This window comes from Xiphias gladius, chromosome 21 (genome assembly GCF_016859285.1).
Source record: "Xiphias gladius isolate SHS-SW01 ecotype Sanya breed wild chromosome 21, ASM1685928v1, whole genome shotgun sequence".
In the NCBI taxonomy this organism is placed as follows: Eukaryota; Metazoa; Chordata; class Actinopteri; order Istiophoriformes; family Xiphiidae; genus Xiphias; species Xiphias gladius.
Window position 1 is genome coordinate 24,927,805 of NC_053420.1, and position 18,221 is coordinate 24,946,025.

The 18,221-nt window shown below is 43.8% G+C and overlaps 1 protein-coding gene across 3 annotated transcripts; it reads left to right on the top strand.

Moving 5' to 3' along the window:
• Nucleotides 1-3,200: 3,200 nt before the first annotated feature.
• On the top strand, nucleotides 3,201-18,043 carry pfkfb4a (6-phosphofructo-2-kinase/fructose-2,6-biphosphatase 4a). Of its 3 annotated transcripts, none has more exons than XM_040159032.1 (14): nucleotides 3,201-3,367; nucleotides 9,906-10,022; nucleotides 10,209-10,305; nucleotides 10,402-10,468; nucleotides 10,580-10,654; nucleotides 10,754-10,810; nucleotides 10,903-11,024; nucleotides 11,557-11,764; nucleotides 11,874-12,020; nucleotides 12,103-12,207; nucleotides 13,118-13,247; nucleotides 13,963-14,025; nucleotides 14,142-14,206; nucleotides 15,059-15,924. In XM_040159032.1, the coding sequence occupies exons 1-14, from the start codon at nucleotides 3,325-3,327 to the stop codon at nucleotides 15,116-15,118; spliced, it is 1,356 nt and encodes a 451-aa protein (XP_040014966.1). In that variant the 5' UTR covers nucleotides 3,201-3,324; the 3' UTR covers nucleotides 15,119-15,924. The 3 variants fall into 3 exon arrangements, with proteins under 3 accessions (XP_040014966.1, XP_040014967.1, XP_040014965.1); XM_040159033.1 differs by lacking the exon at nucleotides 3,201-3,367 and adding an exon at nucleotides 8,356-8,707; XM_040159031.1 differs by lacking the exons at nucleotides 3,201-3,367; nucleotides 15,059-15,924 and adding exons at nucleotides 8,413-8,707; nucleotides 16,974-18,043.
• Nucleotides 18,044-18,221: the final 178 nt, after the last annotated feature.

An 18,221-nucleotide genomic window follows, 5' to 3' on the forward strand; every position in this document is an offset into this window, starting at 1 on the left:
GAAATTGTTCTCAAGACAATGTGGCCTTTAGTAATAAAAACCTGAGCAGACTGCATTTGTCCATACGCTTGTAAATGAGACTTTAGAAAACGAAGCAGGAGGGTTCATGTGCAAGATGTTTTTTTATGTGGACCTTGTTGCTATTGTTTTTGTATTCGTGCCTTTCAGGCTCTGTGCGGCTGCTATAAATAGGCACAGTGGAGTAGTTATTTGGGACGCAGCCATCTGACATGTTGTTTGACTGGAGAAGGTCAACATTATTATGTTTAGATTACATGGTGAGCAAGCACCTTTCCCCCACTTCGATCACATGGTCTCCCTGCATTATTTAGGGGACGCCAATCATGAAAACTAGTTGGCTTCCCCGCTATAAATACGGGATGTCAGCCATGATTAGATGTGGCCCACACAGCATGACCTGTCGGCTGTTGTTTGGCCATCCGTGTCCGTAAAGAAAAAAAAGTCTACAAGGTGTCAGAATAAGACAAAAACAAGAAGCATTCAACAGGGAGCATTTGTGTGTGGAATTTTACAGGACAATGCACCTCAAATAATTCTTCGTTGGAGGGAAGTGGTCGGTATTTTTTCTTTTCTTAGTCAGCCACCTTGAGGCAAGCCCAGTCATGATGATGCCATGTATCTGTACCAATCACGTAATGTTGAAATAACAGTTCCTTACATACTTCCTACTTGTGTTATTCCACTAAAGTCACTCATCTTCCCCCTGCGGATGGGGACAGCGTACCAATAACATGAATTGAACGCTTGCATAACAACAACACTTCTTAGGTCAGAGGTCAGCGCTTTGATTGAGTCACGGGTCCGTTTTGTCGGCACTATTCATGGCAGACAGAGGGATAGGTTTTCCATATTTTACTTGGTTTGTTCATTTTTATTCCTTTGGGAGTTAGACTCATTCCTAAATCTGTTTTACGTCTTCTTGCCTGTGAAGCGTCAGTGCAAATCTCACCCTGTGCCCAGTGATGGTCTGAACATGAAGTCTGGTTCATTAAGTCTACTGTTACTGTGACACAGGCTACAGTACCCCCTAACAAGAGACATCCCATCTCTCTCAAAACTGTGCAAATAAAAGTTGTCTGTGTATAAAATATCCTGTGTTGAGCGTGTGGAGCTGAATGATGCGTGGATATTGATTATTACATGGTCATTTACGTCTATTTTCAATTGATTTACATGTCCTCTTTATTGTTATACACTATATTCATAGTTATGTCTAAAAGTTTTAATGTGGTCTCGAAGGAGAAAAACTACATGTTAAGAAGAAAAGTAAATTTGATGGAAGAATTAGGTTGGCCCTGAGGTATAGGCTGCAGAGGACCGTTTCAAATGTGTTTTCTTATGTCAGGCTCTGTGATAAAGCAAAGTGAGACAGGTCTGACTAGTCTCACACAGTGAGTGTGCGGGACATGCAGCCAGAGGGGTTGGGTGTAAGTCGTACAAGGGAAGTGTAGGATTGGTGGGAGGGGGGAAGGAGGGAGGGTCGATCGCGTTGCCCTTTTGGGAGGAATGTGTTGAAGGTCAGTCGAGAGCCACCTGACCTTCAGCTGTTTCTTCCTCTCTACCGCTCTGAGCGCCATTCGCTGCCTCTCTGTGTGTTTCATGCCCTTTATCCCGTGTACACCTCAACACGTCCCTGATGCCCCTCTTTCCCCTATATTTCATGTGTGTCTGTGTGTGAGGCTGTCGCACTAGCTTACAGATGTGCACCGTCACAGGCCTTGTGCATGCCAATTAGTGTCATCCTTATCACAGGCTGCTGATAAGGGTATCATTACTTCCACTGAAATAGCCTCAAGTCCTCACAGACAGGTCACATGATGCCTATATTATCTCCAGAGGGTCACAGTGCCGGCAGGTTAATGCGTGTGTGTGTGTGTGTGTGTGTGCGTGTGCGTGTGTTTGTGATTCTCCTGGCCCACCAAAGTTACAATTTCATTGCATTGTAACCCCAGGGAAAGATGGCTGGGTAAATTGGTGATTACTTAAATAAGTAATAAATAATTAATAAAAAGTATTCAGCCCCCCCAGCCTACATCCAACTTTAACTTTTTTCATGATTTCTGTTTCCCTACTTTCAGTCAGTGGATTAAAGGGTTTCATCAGACACAGATTAAAGGAAAAATCGCCCTTTAATATCAAAGTGAAAACGATTCTCCACTTCTGTCCTCTTCTTCCATCAGAAGAATGGAAACCTTTAACTCCACTTAGTGTCCATGGGCCTCCTGTTGGTTTCCACCACTGATGTCTGTCTCTCTAACAAATTTGTACCTGTGCCAGATTCTTTTCTAGTTTTATCTTTTTTTTTTTCGGTGACTAACGTTACTGTACTTTGAGTTATAGTCAGTTCCTTTTCCTACAGCCTTCCTGCAGTCGGTAATTCCTGCTAAACTTGTCACAGATTTGTTTGGTGCGTGTCTTTATTGCCATGACCCATTGTCACTCTGGGATGGACACACGGTTGATCTCTGTTGATCACAGAGGAAAAACAGCTCCTGAAGGTAAAAGGTTGCACCAGTCATGGGTTAGGCGTGTGTGTTGTCAATTTGCATTTTTGAGCGCTTACTTTAGATCAATCTGTGGAGATTCGCTTTAAATGTGACACTAAAGAGTCTGTGTTTGGTTTATTTGTGTCCCAGAGGCCTAATTAAGTGTTGGTGATACTAAGTTGTCCAACCATTGAACACAGAAAAGTCCAAAGTGGGGTAAACAGTATAGAAAGAAAGAAAAGAAAACAAGTTCGGCAAGTCAGACTGTTCCTGGAACACTGAACTCTTCCTGCTATATCCCTTTAAGCACCTAAGCTTTGGAATACAACATTCAACAGTGAATATGTGGAATCCTTTACACGGTTTGTGCTACTTTTTGAATTATTCAAGGAGCATCCTGCGAGGTAAGTATTACAGAATAGCCCCGGTACTGTAAATCTTATCGTCTGAGATTTTAACGTGGAATATGTGTGAGTTTATGTTATAGCAAGACTTTCCAGCTGCCCCTGACAGAGCTGTGTGTTTAGCTGCACGATTGTATGTACAGTACGTAGTATCCTAAATTTAACCATCAGTGTCCGGGGACATCTCCCAGCTGTCAAAGGGTGGGTGGGGTCTTGGGAGGGTGCAGGGGGCAGGTACGCTGCTACCTCATCACATCCAGTTTTGTAAAAAGCCGTCCTTCCGGCCCGAGGTCCCCAACACACACGGCGGGTGTGTGTACAGTGAGCATCGGCGTCGCTGGCGGCAGGCTGCTGTCGGAGGCACGTACACACCGCCCAGGCAGGCGCTGCGCTCCAGCAGACAGACGCCCACGATGAGAGGCGGCTCCAGGTTCACGCAGAACCAGGACCGAGCAGGTAAGACACGTCGCTTTAGGGGCTTCACTAGGCTCCGCGCACGCCGCAGGCTGCGTCGCGCGTCTCCAGCCGGCTGCCAGGCAGAGCCGGGCGGCTCAAGACGTAAACAAGCGTCGGTGATGTGGGGACGACGTGTTGGCGCTGCCACCGAGACCTTTACCCCACATAACAACAACCGGCGACGCTCTTTGTTTTGTTTTGCAGTAGGAGCCAGTCTCGTCTTGACAGCAGCAGCTGCGCTTTAAAACACAGAGGAGGAGCCAGGCGAATGTTTACGGACTGCTGGCGAAATGTATTTAAAAATAAATAAATAATGAAATAAATAAACCCTGGGGCTTCGCGTGGACCGAAACCGATCTCTCGGGCTTCTTTTCGGTTATTCTTGTGTTTCCACGACTTTCATTTTGCAAACACTGGTGATGGAGGAGATGCTGTTGCAGAGGTCAGTTTGTTGCGTTTACGGTCGTTGGCGCTGCCCAGCTGGGCTGCTGCGGCACCCTGTGTGTGTGTGTGTGTGTGCGCGCGTCTCACCGGCCGCCGACCCGAACTGCTGGCGCGCTGTGCCGGGAGCCGACCTGACCAGTGTGGCACAGGGTGGAGGCTGCTCGCTGCAATCAGAGCCTCGCAGTTGCTGCTGGAGGAGGAGGAGGAGGAGCTCGGCTCTGCTTCCTGCTCATGACCCGGTGTACGGTCTGCAAGACAACTCTCTTAACCCCGCTGGAACGCACGGACGAACCGCTACCCGAGCTTTACGCAGACGATGAAACTTCTGACAATATAAAGCATTTGTCAGAGTGTGTATGAGACAATCGGCGTGTTTGTCTCAGCCGGCTGAAAAAGCTGGAAATGTATCCCTTACTTAGTTAGTGTGCCATTTCTTCGTGGACCTGATGAACCCGGCATGTATTATAGTCTACTAGCAGTCAGGGAATTTGAGAGAGAGAGAGAGGGGGAAGGAGCTATTTAATTAGAAAACCTCCATCTCAGCATATTTAGGTCACAGGCCCTGTTGCTCCACCACCAAGACTGGCTCTTAAGCTAAATATAATGAGTGCGTCAGATCGTCTAATAGGAACAGATCAACAGATCAACAGATCAGCACACAGGCCGACGCACCTGGAAAAGGTGCAGGGACTTACCAACTCCATTACACCAGTGCAACTTAATTCACTCCAATACAGAGGCAACGCAAGGCCTCCTGGCCCCGTAAAGCGACACACTGCGACTCGTCTCTGTTTTGCCGAGCGTCGTGAGCACTACAGCTGGGGGGGGATAGAGGGTTTGCTGCAGAGCTGCTGGGCTGGATTGCGTTGCGGGAGCTGCATATGCTGGGAGTTCACAGGGCCTGGGTCGACACACGTACAGAGAGAGAGAGAGAGAGAGTAATGCTGCCACCTGATGGGTATGGTCAGCACATGAGTGAAGTGTTAGCCTCTCTCAAGTGTCTGGAAGAAATTGTGAACTGTCGATTTTTGTGGCGTTAATTTAAAATAAAAAAAAATCCTTGCAAAAGACTTTTAATGAGCTCAATAAGAAAAGGATTATTAGATTTTTTTTTTTTTGTCAATTAGTGACTGCTGATTTTATCTGTGAAAACTCTTCGTGCCAAAAGAAAGTGCAGATAGCTTTTCATTTTCATGATAGGTTTTTTTCACAGAAGATGTTTTGACTCGTCATGGTAGGAGAAGATCAGGTTTTACTGACATCATGAATGATGGCTTCAGTCGATTCAGGCGCCCCAGTATGACGGTGCCACAGTGGACCAGCATGAACAACTAGGACCCTGCAGCTGCAGTAGCTGAATGGAATTCAGCCGTCCTCCATCGTATTATTTACTCTTGTGTTTTTCCTGCTGTGACATGTCAAAATGCCCTCCGAGAAAAGGGCCCGTTACACGTAGATTTGAGAATCAGCAGTAATGCTGAAAAGGACCGGTTTACCCCAAAATCCACTCGCAGTACTGGTTATGTTTGTAGCCTATGCCCACATCACACGCAGCGAGCTGTCTTGTGCAGTCCCATGCCTTCCTTTTCCAAAACAAAGTGGTCAGGGGTTGTTTGTTCGGAGCACAAATGATCAAAAGCCATCTGCCATATTTTAAAACAGCTCTGAAGACCATGAAACAACTGCATGACTAAGATTACTATCTTATGTTGTTTATACAAGCTCTGCTCAGGGACCTCATTCCTCCTGAGATGTACAGAACAGATAGAGTTATTGCAGGACAACAAGAGCCTTTCCAGTCTGGACTGACTCCCATATTAATGATCTGGACCCACTGCTGCTGCTCTTCTTGGCTGACTCTACGCCTCGTTTTCAGTTAACATCCACACAGTCCTGTGAAACAGGCAGACTTAGCCCAGGGCCAGGTCTTAAGCAGCTATTAAAGAAAACCCCTTGCTAAGATGAGGTCAAACGTAATGGGTGGAGCTATGTCGATCATTATGTGAGGTCTTTAAATTCAGAGCAACAAAAAGAATGACTAAGCTGTCAAATTTAGAGCCTCTATTCTAAGTTTGCTTTAGGGGGGTTTCTTTGTCGCTGTTTAAGAAATCACTTCTAGCACTGTAAAGAATGATAATGTTATTCCATTAATCCTTAAAGGCCAACTCACCACTTTGACCTCCATGACCCCTAAATAGCACCCAAAGAAAGGGGCTAAAGTGAAATTTGGCACACACAGAGAGAGGGCTGGTAAAGAGACTGACAGGGCCAGTAAAACTTTGTGGATTCTTTGGTGGTCCAGTGGCCAACCTACCAGGATTTGTCTCAGTATGCTTGAAGGTTATGTTCAATTTCATTAAAAAACATTACACAAAGCAGCAGGTGGAGCTAAGGAACGCTTCAATAATGCCATTCACAGCAGCTCCTCTAATAAAGAAGACGAGTTTAATGAGCCAAGACTTCAGCAGGAAACTTTCTTCCAAAGACAAAAAAATACAGCTTCCCTATACATTAGTTCACCTCAGCCCAACATGAATACAGCGTGCCACATTCATCACCCAACATCCCACATCTGCTTCTAGGGGCACATTTGCACAGTGTGCACATTTTTTTAGCAGGCAGTCATATCTGCGGGCTACAAGTTTGCAGAACCGAGATGTGCCTCTGTTTGTTAAATTCATTTATAAAGCTGTTGCATTTGGTTTCTCTTTCATGCTGTGCACAATACTGCCACTACTGTAAATACTGTGTGTAGTCGTTCTGCTGACATGATGCATAAAGTGAGAACTGCTGGTAGTAATGTAGCTGACATCACAGAATGGATTCGGATTATCCAGATATTGGGTTTGAGGATTTGCTTTAAAAGTCTGGATGTCTTTGATAGAGTTCAGGAGACATCCTGAGGACGGCCCCTATGATCCGACTGGGTCCACTTGAAATGTGTACGGAACAGCTCACCAATACGTCGAAAATGCACCGAGGGTCAAGTTACATACTGTTAAACCCTGCATGGAGCCGTTTTGAATATGTGATCAGTCAAGGATATAATCAGGCAAAACTGGAAATTGTGGCTACTCTACAGATACCTTTTACTGTAGTGTGACTGAGATTTTGAATGTAGGAAATAAAGCGCTTTAGTCATTCTACAAACAGTATTGGATGACAGAATTGGTAACAACCAGTCTTTAATTTAGCCCAGCGCAGAGTACAATTGTATTTTGAAGGAAACTTTGGTGGAAAGTTTTCAGAAAGAAAAAAAAAAGAAGCAAAGAAGAAGAAAAAAAACTTATGAAACCAAGCTTAACAAAATTTTTTTTTTTTTTTTAAGTCAGGTTTAAGGCAATCGCATCAATTTAAACTTACTTGTACCTGTTGTGATTACTTGTGTAATCACATCAGTTGGTATTGTGTTATTGCTGAATGTCTGTTGGACAATAAAAAAAAAACAAGGTCCTGGTGAAATGTGGAAGTCGTGGGCATGGTGTCACCTTTCATGCAGTTAAGCTCATGGTGACAAATGAAACTGACAAATGACGGGCTCTTTTGGAATGATAAGGCTGCCAGGCCGTCAGATGTTATTTCAAACAATATTTATAGCTATCGCTAACAGCTTCAAGTAAAGTTAAACCCATTTTAAATATGCAAGAATTGATTCTAAAGGCAGCAGAGATCAGAATGTCAAAACCACACTTGTAAATTACAAAGTTGACATGTTGAAAGCAAATGAAGAAAGAGGCAAATGCCTTTTGCTTGTAATTAAGCAATGTTCCAACATTAAATTTGTTTAAATTGTAAAGGCTTCGTACGCTGTGACATGAATTTCCTCCAAGTCTGTAGACTACTGAGTCATATAGTGTCTAGTCGTCGTGGTATTGAATGTTCAGTATCATGAATAAACTTGGATCCCACTGCATCATCTGCATACTTAACTCGGTTTCATAGCTGATTTGACTTGATTGAAGGAAGAATGAAGAAAGAAAGAAAGACAGAAAGAAAGGAAGAACCAGCTCCCACAGAGGACTCTTGAAAGCTCTGAAGACTCCAGACAAAGTTAGTGTCTAGCTGGTAAATGTAGTGGAGCATTTAGCAGCTAAAGAACCAGAGGGTATTTCCCTCAGGAGTTGGTGAAGACCAAAACAGAGCAAGAAAGAAAAGTGAATATAGACATTTTCATAGCTGGACATTTAAAAAAAAAAAAAAAATAACGCCAACAATGGCTCAATTCCATGTAGCCATCATTCGTGTTATTAGTTGAACCCTTGACTCTCCTGCAATAACATGTCGACGTATCTTCCGTGAAAATGTTCTGTTAAACGTGCCCCTCCTTCAGCATCTAGCACGGTTTTAATACATCCAGGAACGCTAGTATGCCTGCCATCAGAGAAAAGCCCTCGGCAAAGCATTTGTGCTGTTGTTGCGCCAACAAATAAATAAAAATCAAAGTGCTGCCGTATATTTTCAGGCTTGGCCAGTTTTTCCTCTGAAAATGACCCCGCGCCGGGACGTATTTCGATTGTGTCCCGTGGGTGTGCGCAGCTTTTGTCTCTTACGGTAAAGTAGAACACGTGTTGCGCCCGTACTGCCATCATAGCGGCCGAACGTTGGTTTCCACTGTGGCCAGATCGGAGCACGTGACGACGGCACGGAGAGAGGCACCGAGGGACCGGACCGTCTCCATCCCCCGCAGAGCAGTGCGGATGAAACACCGGTCACCTTCAGAGCAGCATCACGGGAAAAGGCCCCGTGTTCCCGCCGCGGCCGCCTCCACCTCACCGCGAGACCGAATGGAGGACAAAACGCCGTCGAATCCGCGGGAACTCACCCAGAACCCTCTGAAGAAGATCTGGATGCCGTATAAAAATGGCCTTCCAGAAAGACACATTTCTCAAAGAAGGGGTGCGTATGACGACGTGGCGACCACTGTTAGCATCTCCGTGGATAGCTGCTCCACCCGCGGGTGTAATGGGTTTCGACAGATATTTCTCCTTTTCTGTCGCATTGACGAACGCGCGGCCGGACCCGCCGCGGGGACACGAATAATTGACGCTAATCCGCCCCCGAGCGTTAATATCAGTCCGTTTTCACGCGCTAGCTAGCGTTACTACGGCTACGGGCGCGGGGGCACAGTTGGCAGAGTTCAGGCGTCTTGCCGGCGCAGGCACCCGGGTCGCACAGTTATGTAAGGATTCACCTGTTGTTCCCCGCAGATGAAGGCTGCTCGCATCGCGGGGAAAGGACTGGTACCAGGGGTGTCCATCTCATTGTTACTGCGTGCCAAGTCAAGCACCAGGTGTTGGTAAACAGGGATTGTATCCCCGCAGTCATGTGAGTGATGCGCTGCTGCATTTAACTGCTGCCCGCACCGGCCACTTCTCTGTTTGGCCAGTGTCTCCTCACTGTGGCCTGACTGAGAAGGGATTTTTTTTTTGAATCAGCGGACTTCAAAGGTGCCAGTGAAACCACGAGCTTTGGAGTGTGAAGGGTTTTTTTTTTTGGTGGAGGGGGGCTGCTCAGAAGGACACAAAGTACCCTCCAAATATCAGGAAGGTGGTAGTTCAAGGCACTCTGGGCATTTTCTTTAAAGGGCAACATGTTGCAAGAAATTGCATTTGGCAGAGCAGGGCCCGTTAAAAGCTACCCTGCTCTCTGACCCAGTCATCTGTGCACACACAGCGGCTGAGTGAGAAAACTAGCTGTGAGCTCTATCTGGGTGTCTGTGCAGTGTTGCACAACTGCCCAGACACATCCTGGTGCCACCGTGGCCTCTGTTCCTCGCTGGCAACGTTCTCAGATTGGCGTGATGTGACTTTGTCTTTGCAGCAGATATCGCTGGATTACACACGCACAGATAAGGACAATCTAGTGTTAATGATAAATCTTTAAGTGTTGTAATATACGAGATGGTGTAAGGGCCGATTTTGAAAGGCTTTATTTGCAGTTGCGAGTACAGTTGTTGAACAAAACCTTGAGATGAACTCAGCTGCTTATACTGGGACGTTACACATGCTGCTCAGACATCAGTTTTACGTCTAACGTGTGCATTACATGCGACCAGCACGTAACTGAAGCTTTTTTTCTCCCTCCCTCGTTCCAGTATGTATGACCAACTGTCCCACCCTGATCGTGACGGTGGGCCTTCCTGCCAGGGGGAAAACCTACATCTCCAAGAAGCTGACCCGCTATCTCAACTGGATCGGGGTGCCCACCAGAGGTAAGACTTCACAGGATTGTATGCTAAACATCGCCAAAACAAGGCAGAGTTGTAGAAAAAAAAAACATTTCTAGGTGATAAAGGGAATTCACACAGGAAGTGTTACTTGTGGGTTTGTGCATTTCAAGTTTTGAGCCTGAGAGAATGAGTTTGTCTCAACTGTCCGTCTATCCAACTTTCTTACAGAGTTCAATGTTGGCCAGTACAGGAGAGAATTTGTGAAGATCTACAAGTCCTTTGAGTTCTTCCGTCCGGACAATGAGGAGGGGTTAGAGATCAGGCGGTAGGAGAAGCTTTTGACCCTAGACTGCCAACTCAGACGTGTTCAACCGCCAACCATGTGACATTTATGACCAACGCTATCTTTCATTTTTTACAGACAATGTGCTTCAGCAGCGTTGAACGATGTGCGACAATACCTCACAGAAGAAGGAGGCCAAGTTGCAGTAGGTCAAATGCACATTGTTGTATCAGATGTTTGATGCTGGTTCCATACAGTTTACAGGGTTAAAAAGCTTGCTGTTGTTCTGTCTTATATTCTGTCCTGTGTTATACAGGTTTTTGATGCTACAAACACCACCAGAGAAAGAAGGGAAACCATCATCCAGTTTGCCGAGCAGAATGGCTTTAAGGTGACTTGCGGGATCACTGTTCTGGGATTAGCTACTAGATGAGTTGACATTCATACTAATCCTGACTTGTTCACCTTGTCCACCTGCCTTTTGTCTCAGGTGTTCTTTGTTGAGTCTGTGTGTGAAGACCCAGATGTCATACAGGAGAACATCGTGGTGAGTGGCTGTGTTTGCCTGATTGTTTTATCTCAGGAGAAAATGAACTTCTGCCCGTGTTGTACCTACTACTCTTCTTCTCCACTGTTCAGCAAGTGAAGCTGGGTAGCCCCGACTACACCAACTGTAACACAGAGGAAGCAGTGGAAGATTTCATGAAGAGGATCAAGTGTTATGAAAACTCCTACGAGACTCTGGATGAAGTTCAGGACAGGTGAGATGGAAGCTGGAGCAGAGAGTGTGATAGCAAAGATGTCCCAGGTGTGCAACAACACGGAACGTCTAATTTACTATCTTAGCATATTTAGCCTTTTCAAGTTCGTTCTGGTCTTTTCATCAGAACAAAGGGGCAGTAATTTAGTATTTTCTGTCAGTTGAGTTCTGTTTAATTATAAAAAGCAAATGCTAACAAAACTGGCTCACACAGAAAAGTGACTGATAAGGGAAATTGTTTCAGAGTTACAGTTTTTGACGTTTTATCGCAGTGTTTTCCAGTGAGATAAATATTACTTTGGCTATTTTGGTGTTTGATACTGTTTGCAAATATATTAAAATCCACAGAACATTTCTTAAGGTTGTTAGGTTGAAATAAATCACGTGGGCAAGTCCCTCTGTCAATGATTAATTTATATTTCTAAACAACGAATTGTGTGTGTGTGGGAGGGGGATGGAGGGGAGGGTCCTCTAATCCATACATTGGCTTTGGCTCAGTCACATCACACAGTGTGTCTGTGGTCTGCTCTCAGGGATCTCTCCTACATTAAAATCATTGACGTGGGTCAGCGCTATATGGTGAACCGGGTGTTGGACCACATCCAGAGCCGGATCGTCTACTACCTCATGAACATCCACATCACGCCACGCTCCATCTACCTGTGCCGCCACGGCGAGAGCGAGCTCAATGTCAAGGGACGAATCGGAGGAGACTCGGGCCTCACCCCTCGAGGCAAGGAGGTATATCAAACTTTTTCACCAAAAGATATGTCTTCGGGGCGAAAATATTTCTTTCCTCCGGCTAGATGAGTTTGTTGAAAAAAATTATTTTTCTCTCTCCTCCATGCAGTTTGCTAAGAAGCTGAGCCAGTTCATCCAGGCGCAGGGCATCAGCGACCTGAAGGTGTGGACCAGTCAGATGAAGAGAACAATCCAGACAGCTGAGGCTCTCAGTGTGCCCTATGAACAGTGGAAGGTCCTGAACGAGATTGATGCAGTAAGTGCTGCGCTCTTGACTGCTAAGCTCAAACATCAGTGCAGTGTTATTGGACTTTAATCTGTGTGTGATGTCATTTCAGGGTGTGTGTGAGGAGATGATGTATGAGGAAATCCAGGAGAACTATCCTCTGGAGTTTGCCCTGAGGGACCAGGACAAATACCGCTATCGGTACCCAAAGGGAGAGGTCAGCGGCAAAAATTTAATGTTCTGTGTGATTAACATGCAATAACTTGATAAGGCTGTGTAAATGTTAAAGTGTTTTTTTGTCTGTTAACATTGAGTCTGCATGCATATGGACAGTGTCCCTGTTTGAATTTTGGAATTTCCCAATCCAGAGTCGGCCATCCTTGATGAATATAATGACACACGCTCACTCTCTCAGACACACACACACGTGGAACCACAGACTACACACAGACTGCAGACTATTAAACTGTATCCAGATGGCTACTGGCCACTTACAATCAGCTAATTAGGCCTCAGCTTCAGACAGATTTGGTTAAAAACCAGACCACAGTAAACAAAGACTTCACATTAGTGTGTGTGTGTGTGTGTGTGTGTGTACCAAAAAATGAGGGGTCAGGTTGTTTACTGTGGGCCTAAATGCCCGCTGCTCTGTTCCCACCTTCCATCCCTCCCATTACCTCTCCATTAATCTCACACAGGAAGATGGATGAGGGCATTAGTAGGCTTCCCAGACAGATAGCCCTGATGAAGGGTTTTGGGGAATCTTGTTATAGCCAGTATTAGCCCAGACAGACAGTGTGGATTTTTCCATTTGCTAAAATGTCAATCTGTTTACCTGTGAATAATAATTCAACAGTGTGTGTGCAGCTCTTTTTCTGCTGTTTTTTTTTTTTTTTTTTTTAAACTCCAGATGTAAACGTGTGAGTGTGTTCATTCTTCATCACGATCTCAAAATATCCTCACTATGAAAAAGATAAATGGCTAAAGCTGCCTCTGGGTTATGATGATTCTCAGTCAGCAGTTTCAGGTTAAATCATCCTTCAGCAATGAAATCTGTATATAGAATTGTAGTACTTTGGTTTCCATCCGTCTGATTTGCCTTTTTCTCGACATCTTGTCTCACTCAGTCCTATGAGGACCTGGTGCAGCGGTTGGAACCGGTCATCATGGAGCTGGAGAGGCAGGAGAACGTGCTGGTCATCTGTCACCAGGCTGTCATGCGCTGCTTATTGGCCTATTTCCTGGACAAGACAGCAGGTTGGTCCTTTTACTGAACCTAAGGCAGGGGTCCATAAATGGGCTACTTTAGGTCACATACAGAAACATGCAAAAATATGAACGGATTCTGTTTAATAGACTTCTTCGGAAGTTGTCAAACAGCATTGTGGGAAGTGTAGGAAATCACTAAATGGGTTAAGTAGATTAAAGGAAACATGGATTCACTGAAAAAGTAAGGTTTAATACTTCATAAATTAACAGTTCAGTGACCATCACAGAATTTTTGCTTTGAGTCACACACTGTAATGTATCTAATGAAGTATTTACACTCTGTTCTGAGCTGCTCTTAGAAAATGGTGTGTGCACAGTAACACTGCCTGTGTGAAGCTCTGTCATTCTTTCACAGTGCTCAGACAGAGGAATGTGTGTTCTCTCCTGACTGACTGACCTGATTTCCGAGTTGTAGACCTGTACTGTAGTACTGTAGTAAGAATGTCAAATAAAAAATGATCAGATTTCTTTTTCTTTCATCCCCTGTTTTTCCAAAAATACTACAGTATACAATTATAACTCAAGACAGAGCTTCACGTCAGGTTACTTGGTGCAGAATACACAACAAAGTTGGCTTTTGTCCTTGTTAGAAAAAAATGATACTTGGAGACAAAAATGGTAGATTAGAGAAGTATGTGGAAACGATCGACAAGGATTCTGGTAGTTTCATGAACTGCTGGTCTTTGCATGTGTCCTCACACAGAGGAACTGCCGTACCTGAAGTGCCCGCTGCATACTGTGCTGAAGCTAACGCCGGTGGCCTACGGTAGGGCTGTTCTCCCAGCAGTGCATATCACACCCACTGAATCTATTTCTGCTCAGTACCGTTGTGCTCTCTCTTCTTTTTTCTGAACTAATAATCGTAACTTTCTGTGGGCTCAGGCTGTAAAGTGGAGTCCATCAGCTTAAACGTGGATGCAGTCAACACACACAGAGAAAGACCAGAGGTGGGTATAACAACACACACAGAGTACAACTGACCCTCTTTTTGTGAGGTAAGGAAAGGTTCATATACAGGTTGTGTCCCATAGCTTCAGGTTCAGTTCATTCTGGTGGATGACTTTTCACAGTCAGTTGTTTGAAATAGTAATGAGCTCAGAGCAGGTTTTTGTGCTGGTTGTCAGAACATTACAGAGACAATGACTAATGCTCCCACTGCTTCTACATTTTCACCCTCACACCCGTTAGGTAAATATGCCTCTGAGTGGAATATGTTACAGATTCTTACAGGGTTTGATACTGAACAGCACTGATAAAAGGAGCCTCACAATAAATGATAGTATAACAGCCAATGGTAGTTCCTAGTGAAATACTGTATACCCGTCGTAATGCAAATCCTGGCTTCGGCAGCAGGTTTATGAATACAAAGTATTCCAGAGGTGTATATATGTGTACTGTATAGGACCATTGTGACATGATTAGAAAATCAATACAAGCCGGATCATTTATTCACACTTAGAACTGAAGTTTGGGATTTTTAGATGATTGCATGTTACCCATAAATCTGCTCTGTGTGATCTTTTTTTTACTTTTGTAGCTGAGAAATTGTCTGATTTACTGAGAATAAACATAAGATAAGCATGAGAAAAGGATGTATGCAATGGTCTAATTTCTCTCCGACTGGCACGACTAACCCAATACTGTCAAAGACAGACAAAAATCTCAACCATGTGGGAAACAGAGTTATAAGGTAAACTTTATACGTCTTTCCGACTCTTTCGCTTAGTTTGTGTGTGGTGGATTTCATGTCTCCCATGTGTTTTGATCCCTCCCCTTCTTTGTGTGTTTTTTACAAACAGAACGTAGAGGTGTCGCGGATGTCAGAGGAAGCTTTGCTAACAGTGCCTGCTCACCAATGAGGCAGTACCCCCTCACCCCTTCCCCATTCCCTCCCTCCTTTCCTTTACCCCTCATTACGCACTCTGCACCCTTCTGATGCACAATGTACCTGCCAAACTCAGAAATCTTTCTTCTCCACCTTCCCTTGATTGAATTTCTCTCCACTCTCGTCTTCTGTTTTTTCCTCCACTTATATTTTAAGATGTGATGATGTTGGTAATTGACTGGAATCCAGTTTCTAATTTTTGATTATGAATCCTATGACACGGGTCTTGTGTCGTGCACGTTCTCCCATTTTTGGAGAATAAATGAAAAACAGATGGGTTTTTTTGTTGTTGTTTTTTTTTTCTTTTTTCTTTTTTTTGAACGGATGCTGTAATCCCAACTGTGAAGCAGTGAAACTCCAGCACCTTTTCTTGAAGCATTGATTATGTGTAGTTTATGTTGTCATTGTTCTTTTCTGTTGAACTGATTTAACAATGTTAATTTTTACCAGTGTCTCAACACTATATATCTGTTGGTAGGAGTCAGAAAACTTGAATCTTAGATTTGCACAACATAAAACAAAGTTGTGCTTTTTTACATTTTGCACATAAAAATCAACTGTGTTTAGTTTCTTATGAAATGTCATCTATTATAGTTTGTCCCTAGTTTTAGGATGTCTAACACTGTCCAACTAAGATCCTGGAAGTACAGAAATACTTTGTTTTATTGTTTTTTTTGTTCAACAATGTGAAGGTTCTTTATAGTAAGTGCATATCACGGATCAGAATCAAGAGGAAGATATTTCTGTTTACTGTTTCTAAATAAACTCCACTCAACCATTTCATGTATCCTTTCCACACTCTCTTTGTGCTTCATTTTAGAAAGCTTGGTACAAAAGCTCTTGTCCTGTTTAATATCTGAAAGTGAGGATCTTTGGCCATAAGCGTCACCTTGAAGTTAAATTGAAACAAAAATACGTCCAGAATGCTGAGCTGGATATTTCTTACGTACGCAACTTGAAGATCAGACAAGTCTCGTCATTTCCTTCCTATCTTCACTATCTACAGATCAGATGTTCAGTGCGGTGTCCTTCCTGCCTTTGACTCTGCTATGCAAAGTAGTCTTCGGAGATTTGCGTATTCATTCATAGGCAAAACCTCTACTGGGGTGTATAAGACAATGCAGCCATTCATCAGCCAGAACAAAACATTGACTGTTTCACAGATTTCTTTCTGCTTAGAACAAGCACGGTTACAAAAATGTACACTTGTTATAATACTGGTACTTTGTAAAAAAAAAGCATAAATCATTTTCTCAAAAATGATATTGGCAACAATTTAAAAAAAAAAAAAAAAATTAAAAAGGACCTCTGTTATAAATATGGTGTAGGAAAAGTAAACATTAAAAATGCTTGAATTAAGTAGATTTAAAATTAATGACATACTGCTACAAAGGTGGATCATATTGTGTTGAATTGCCAGTTGGCAGGAAATATTAAAACGTCTGGTGTTCTGCGGTTTGATAAACCTTTTTTCTAAGCAACATGAGACAGGCAGGGCTACACCAGAGTGGCCAAACTCAAAGAAAACTTTCCTAATATGTCATGGAAAGCTGTCCTGAAAACCTGTGACACCCGTGCCAAACACACTGAGGTGCACTGCCAAAGAGGAGCAGTGATCACAAGTGCAGAAACAACAGGGATATAACAGACAGTGTATTGGGGGTTTAAAAAAATGTAGCATGCAGCCTCGCACCTCCATGTAATAGTTTGATCTATGGCAACTAAATCACCGGTGAAAAGATTTGCTGTTTTTCTCGCCTGCCTATATTCGTTTTACCTACACACATGCATACAGAAGGGGTCTGACACTGCTGCGTTTCCCTTTCCAGAATGTGAACGTCCATCGTACAACTCAAGACGCCCTGCAGACCGTCCCTCCTCACCTCTGACACGCTGCTGCTGGAATCCACTGAGGGGGAAGTTGGCCCTCTCCTTCTCTCCCTCTCTCTGTCTCCCTTGTGACGGACTCTTTCGCCTTTCCGACAGCACAACCTGCTCACTGTGGTGACTGACCGGGTGACGTGCCTCCTCCTGCCACACCCACACACCCATACCTCTCTGAAACCCTATTGCCCATCTTTTTTTCAAGGGATTAGAAGGAACCTGAGCACAGGATGAGTGTTTGGGTCTCAGTGTTCATATCTGAAAGCCACACTCTGTTGCACTCAGCATAGCTTGTCCAGTTTAGTAATGAACCAAACTTTTGTCTTGCACAGAGGGGGATTTTTAACACTTGGGTCACAGCAGTTTCTTATCTATTTGTTACTGTATTCAGTGTGGTCACAGTGAGTTGATATTGTAAGGCAGTAGAATTAACACTGAAGGTTACTGCAATATGTTTTTTAAGTATTATCCCTGTGGTTTCATCAAATGATGCTGCGACTCCCTGCTACATGTTGGACGTGTTACTGTATTGTGCCATCATTGTTTCACGCGAAGGTCTCTTCAGTGACGATGTGCAGTTTCAGGGTTTCAAAACCTCGGAAAAAAAACATTATGAAGGTTACTGTTTTGACAATATGGTGGTTTATGAATGGATGGACTGGGTCGTTATTAATAGCGTTTCTATGGTGAAAGCAGCCACTTCAATTTTCAATTTTATATGGACGGGTAATGTAAAAAAAGTTGCTTATCTTTAGCTGTGTGGTCTACAGCAAATACAGTATGTGATCGCACCTGAAACAGATGTGTTATGTAAATGTTGATTGTACAGGCAGACCTCCAATGACATTAAAACATGTCTTTAATACTTCTTTGTCAAGACCACGTCTGAGCACACAAGGTACTGGACATGCAAAAATGCAACGTTAGCTCAAAGCTGCTGATGTTGATATTGGTCATGACTTCAAAAGGAACATACCAACTCTACTATAATAAAGATGTTATTTTTATAAACCAACCTGCCATTATCTCTTTCTGTCTTTACATTAGAAAATGTGATCGCTAAAATATCAGGAAACAGGGAAGAAATGGCCATCACATTTCCTCAAGAGCCCAAGCGGACATATTCAAACATCTTGATTTGACTGACTAAAACTCAATGGAATTCCGTTTGCCATCACTGAAGACTCAACAAC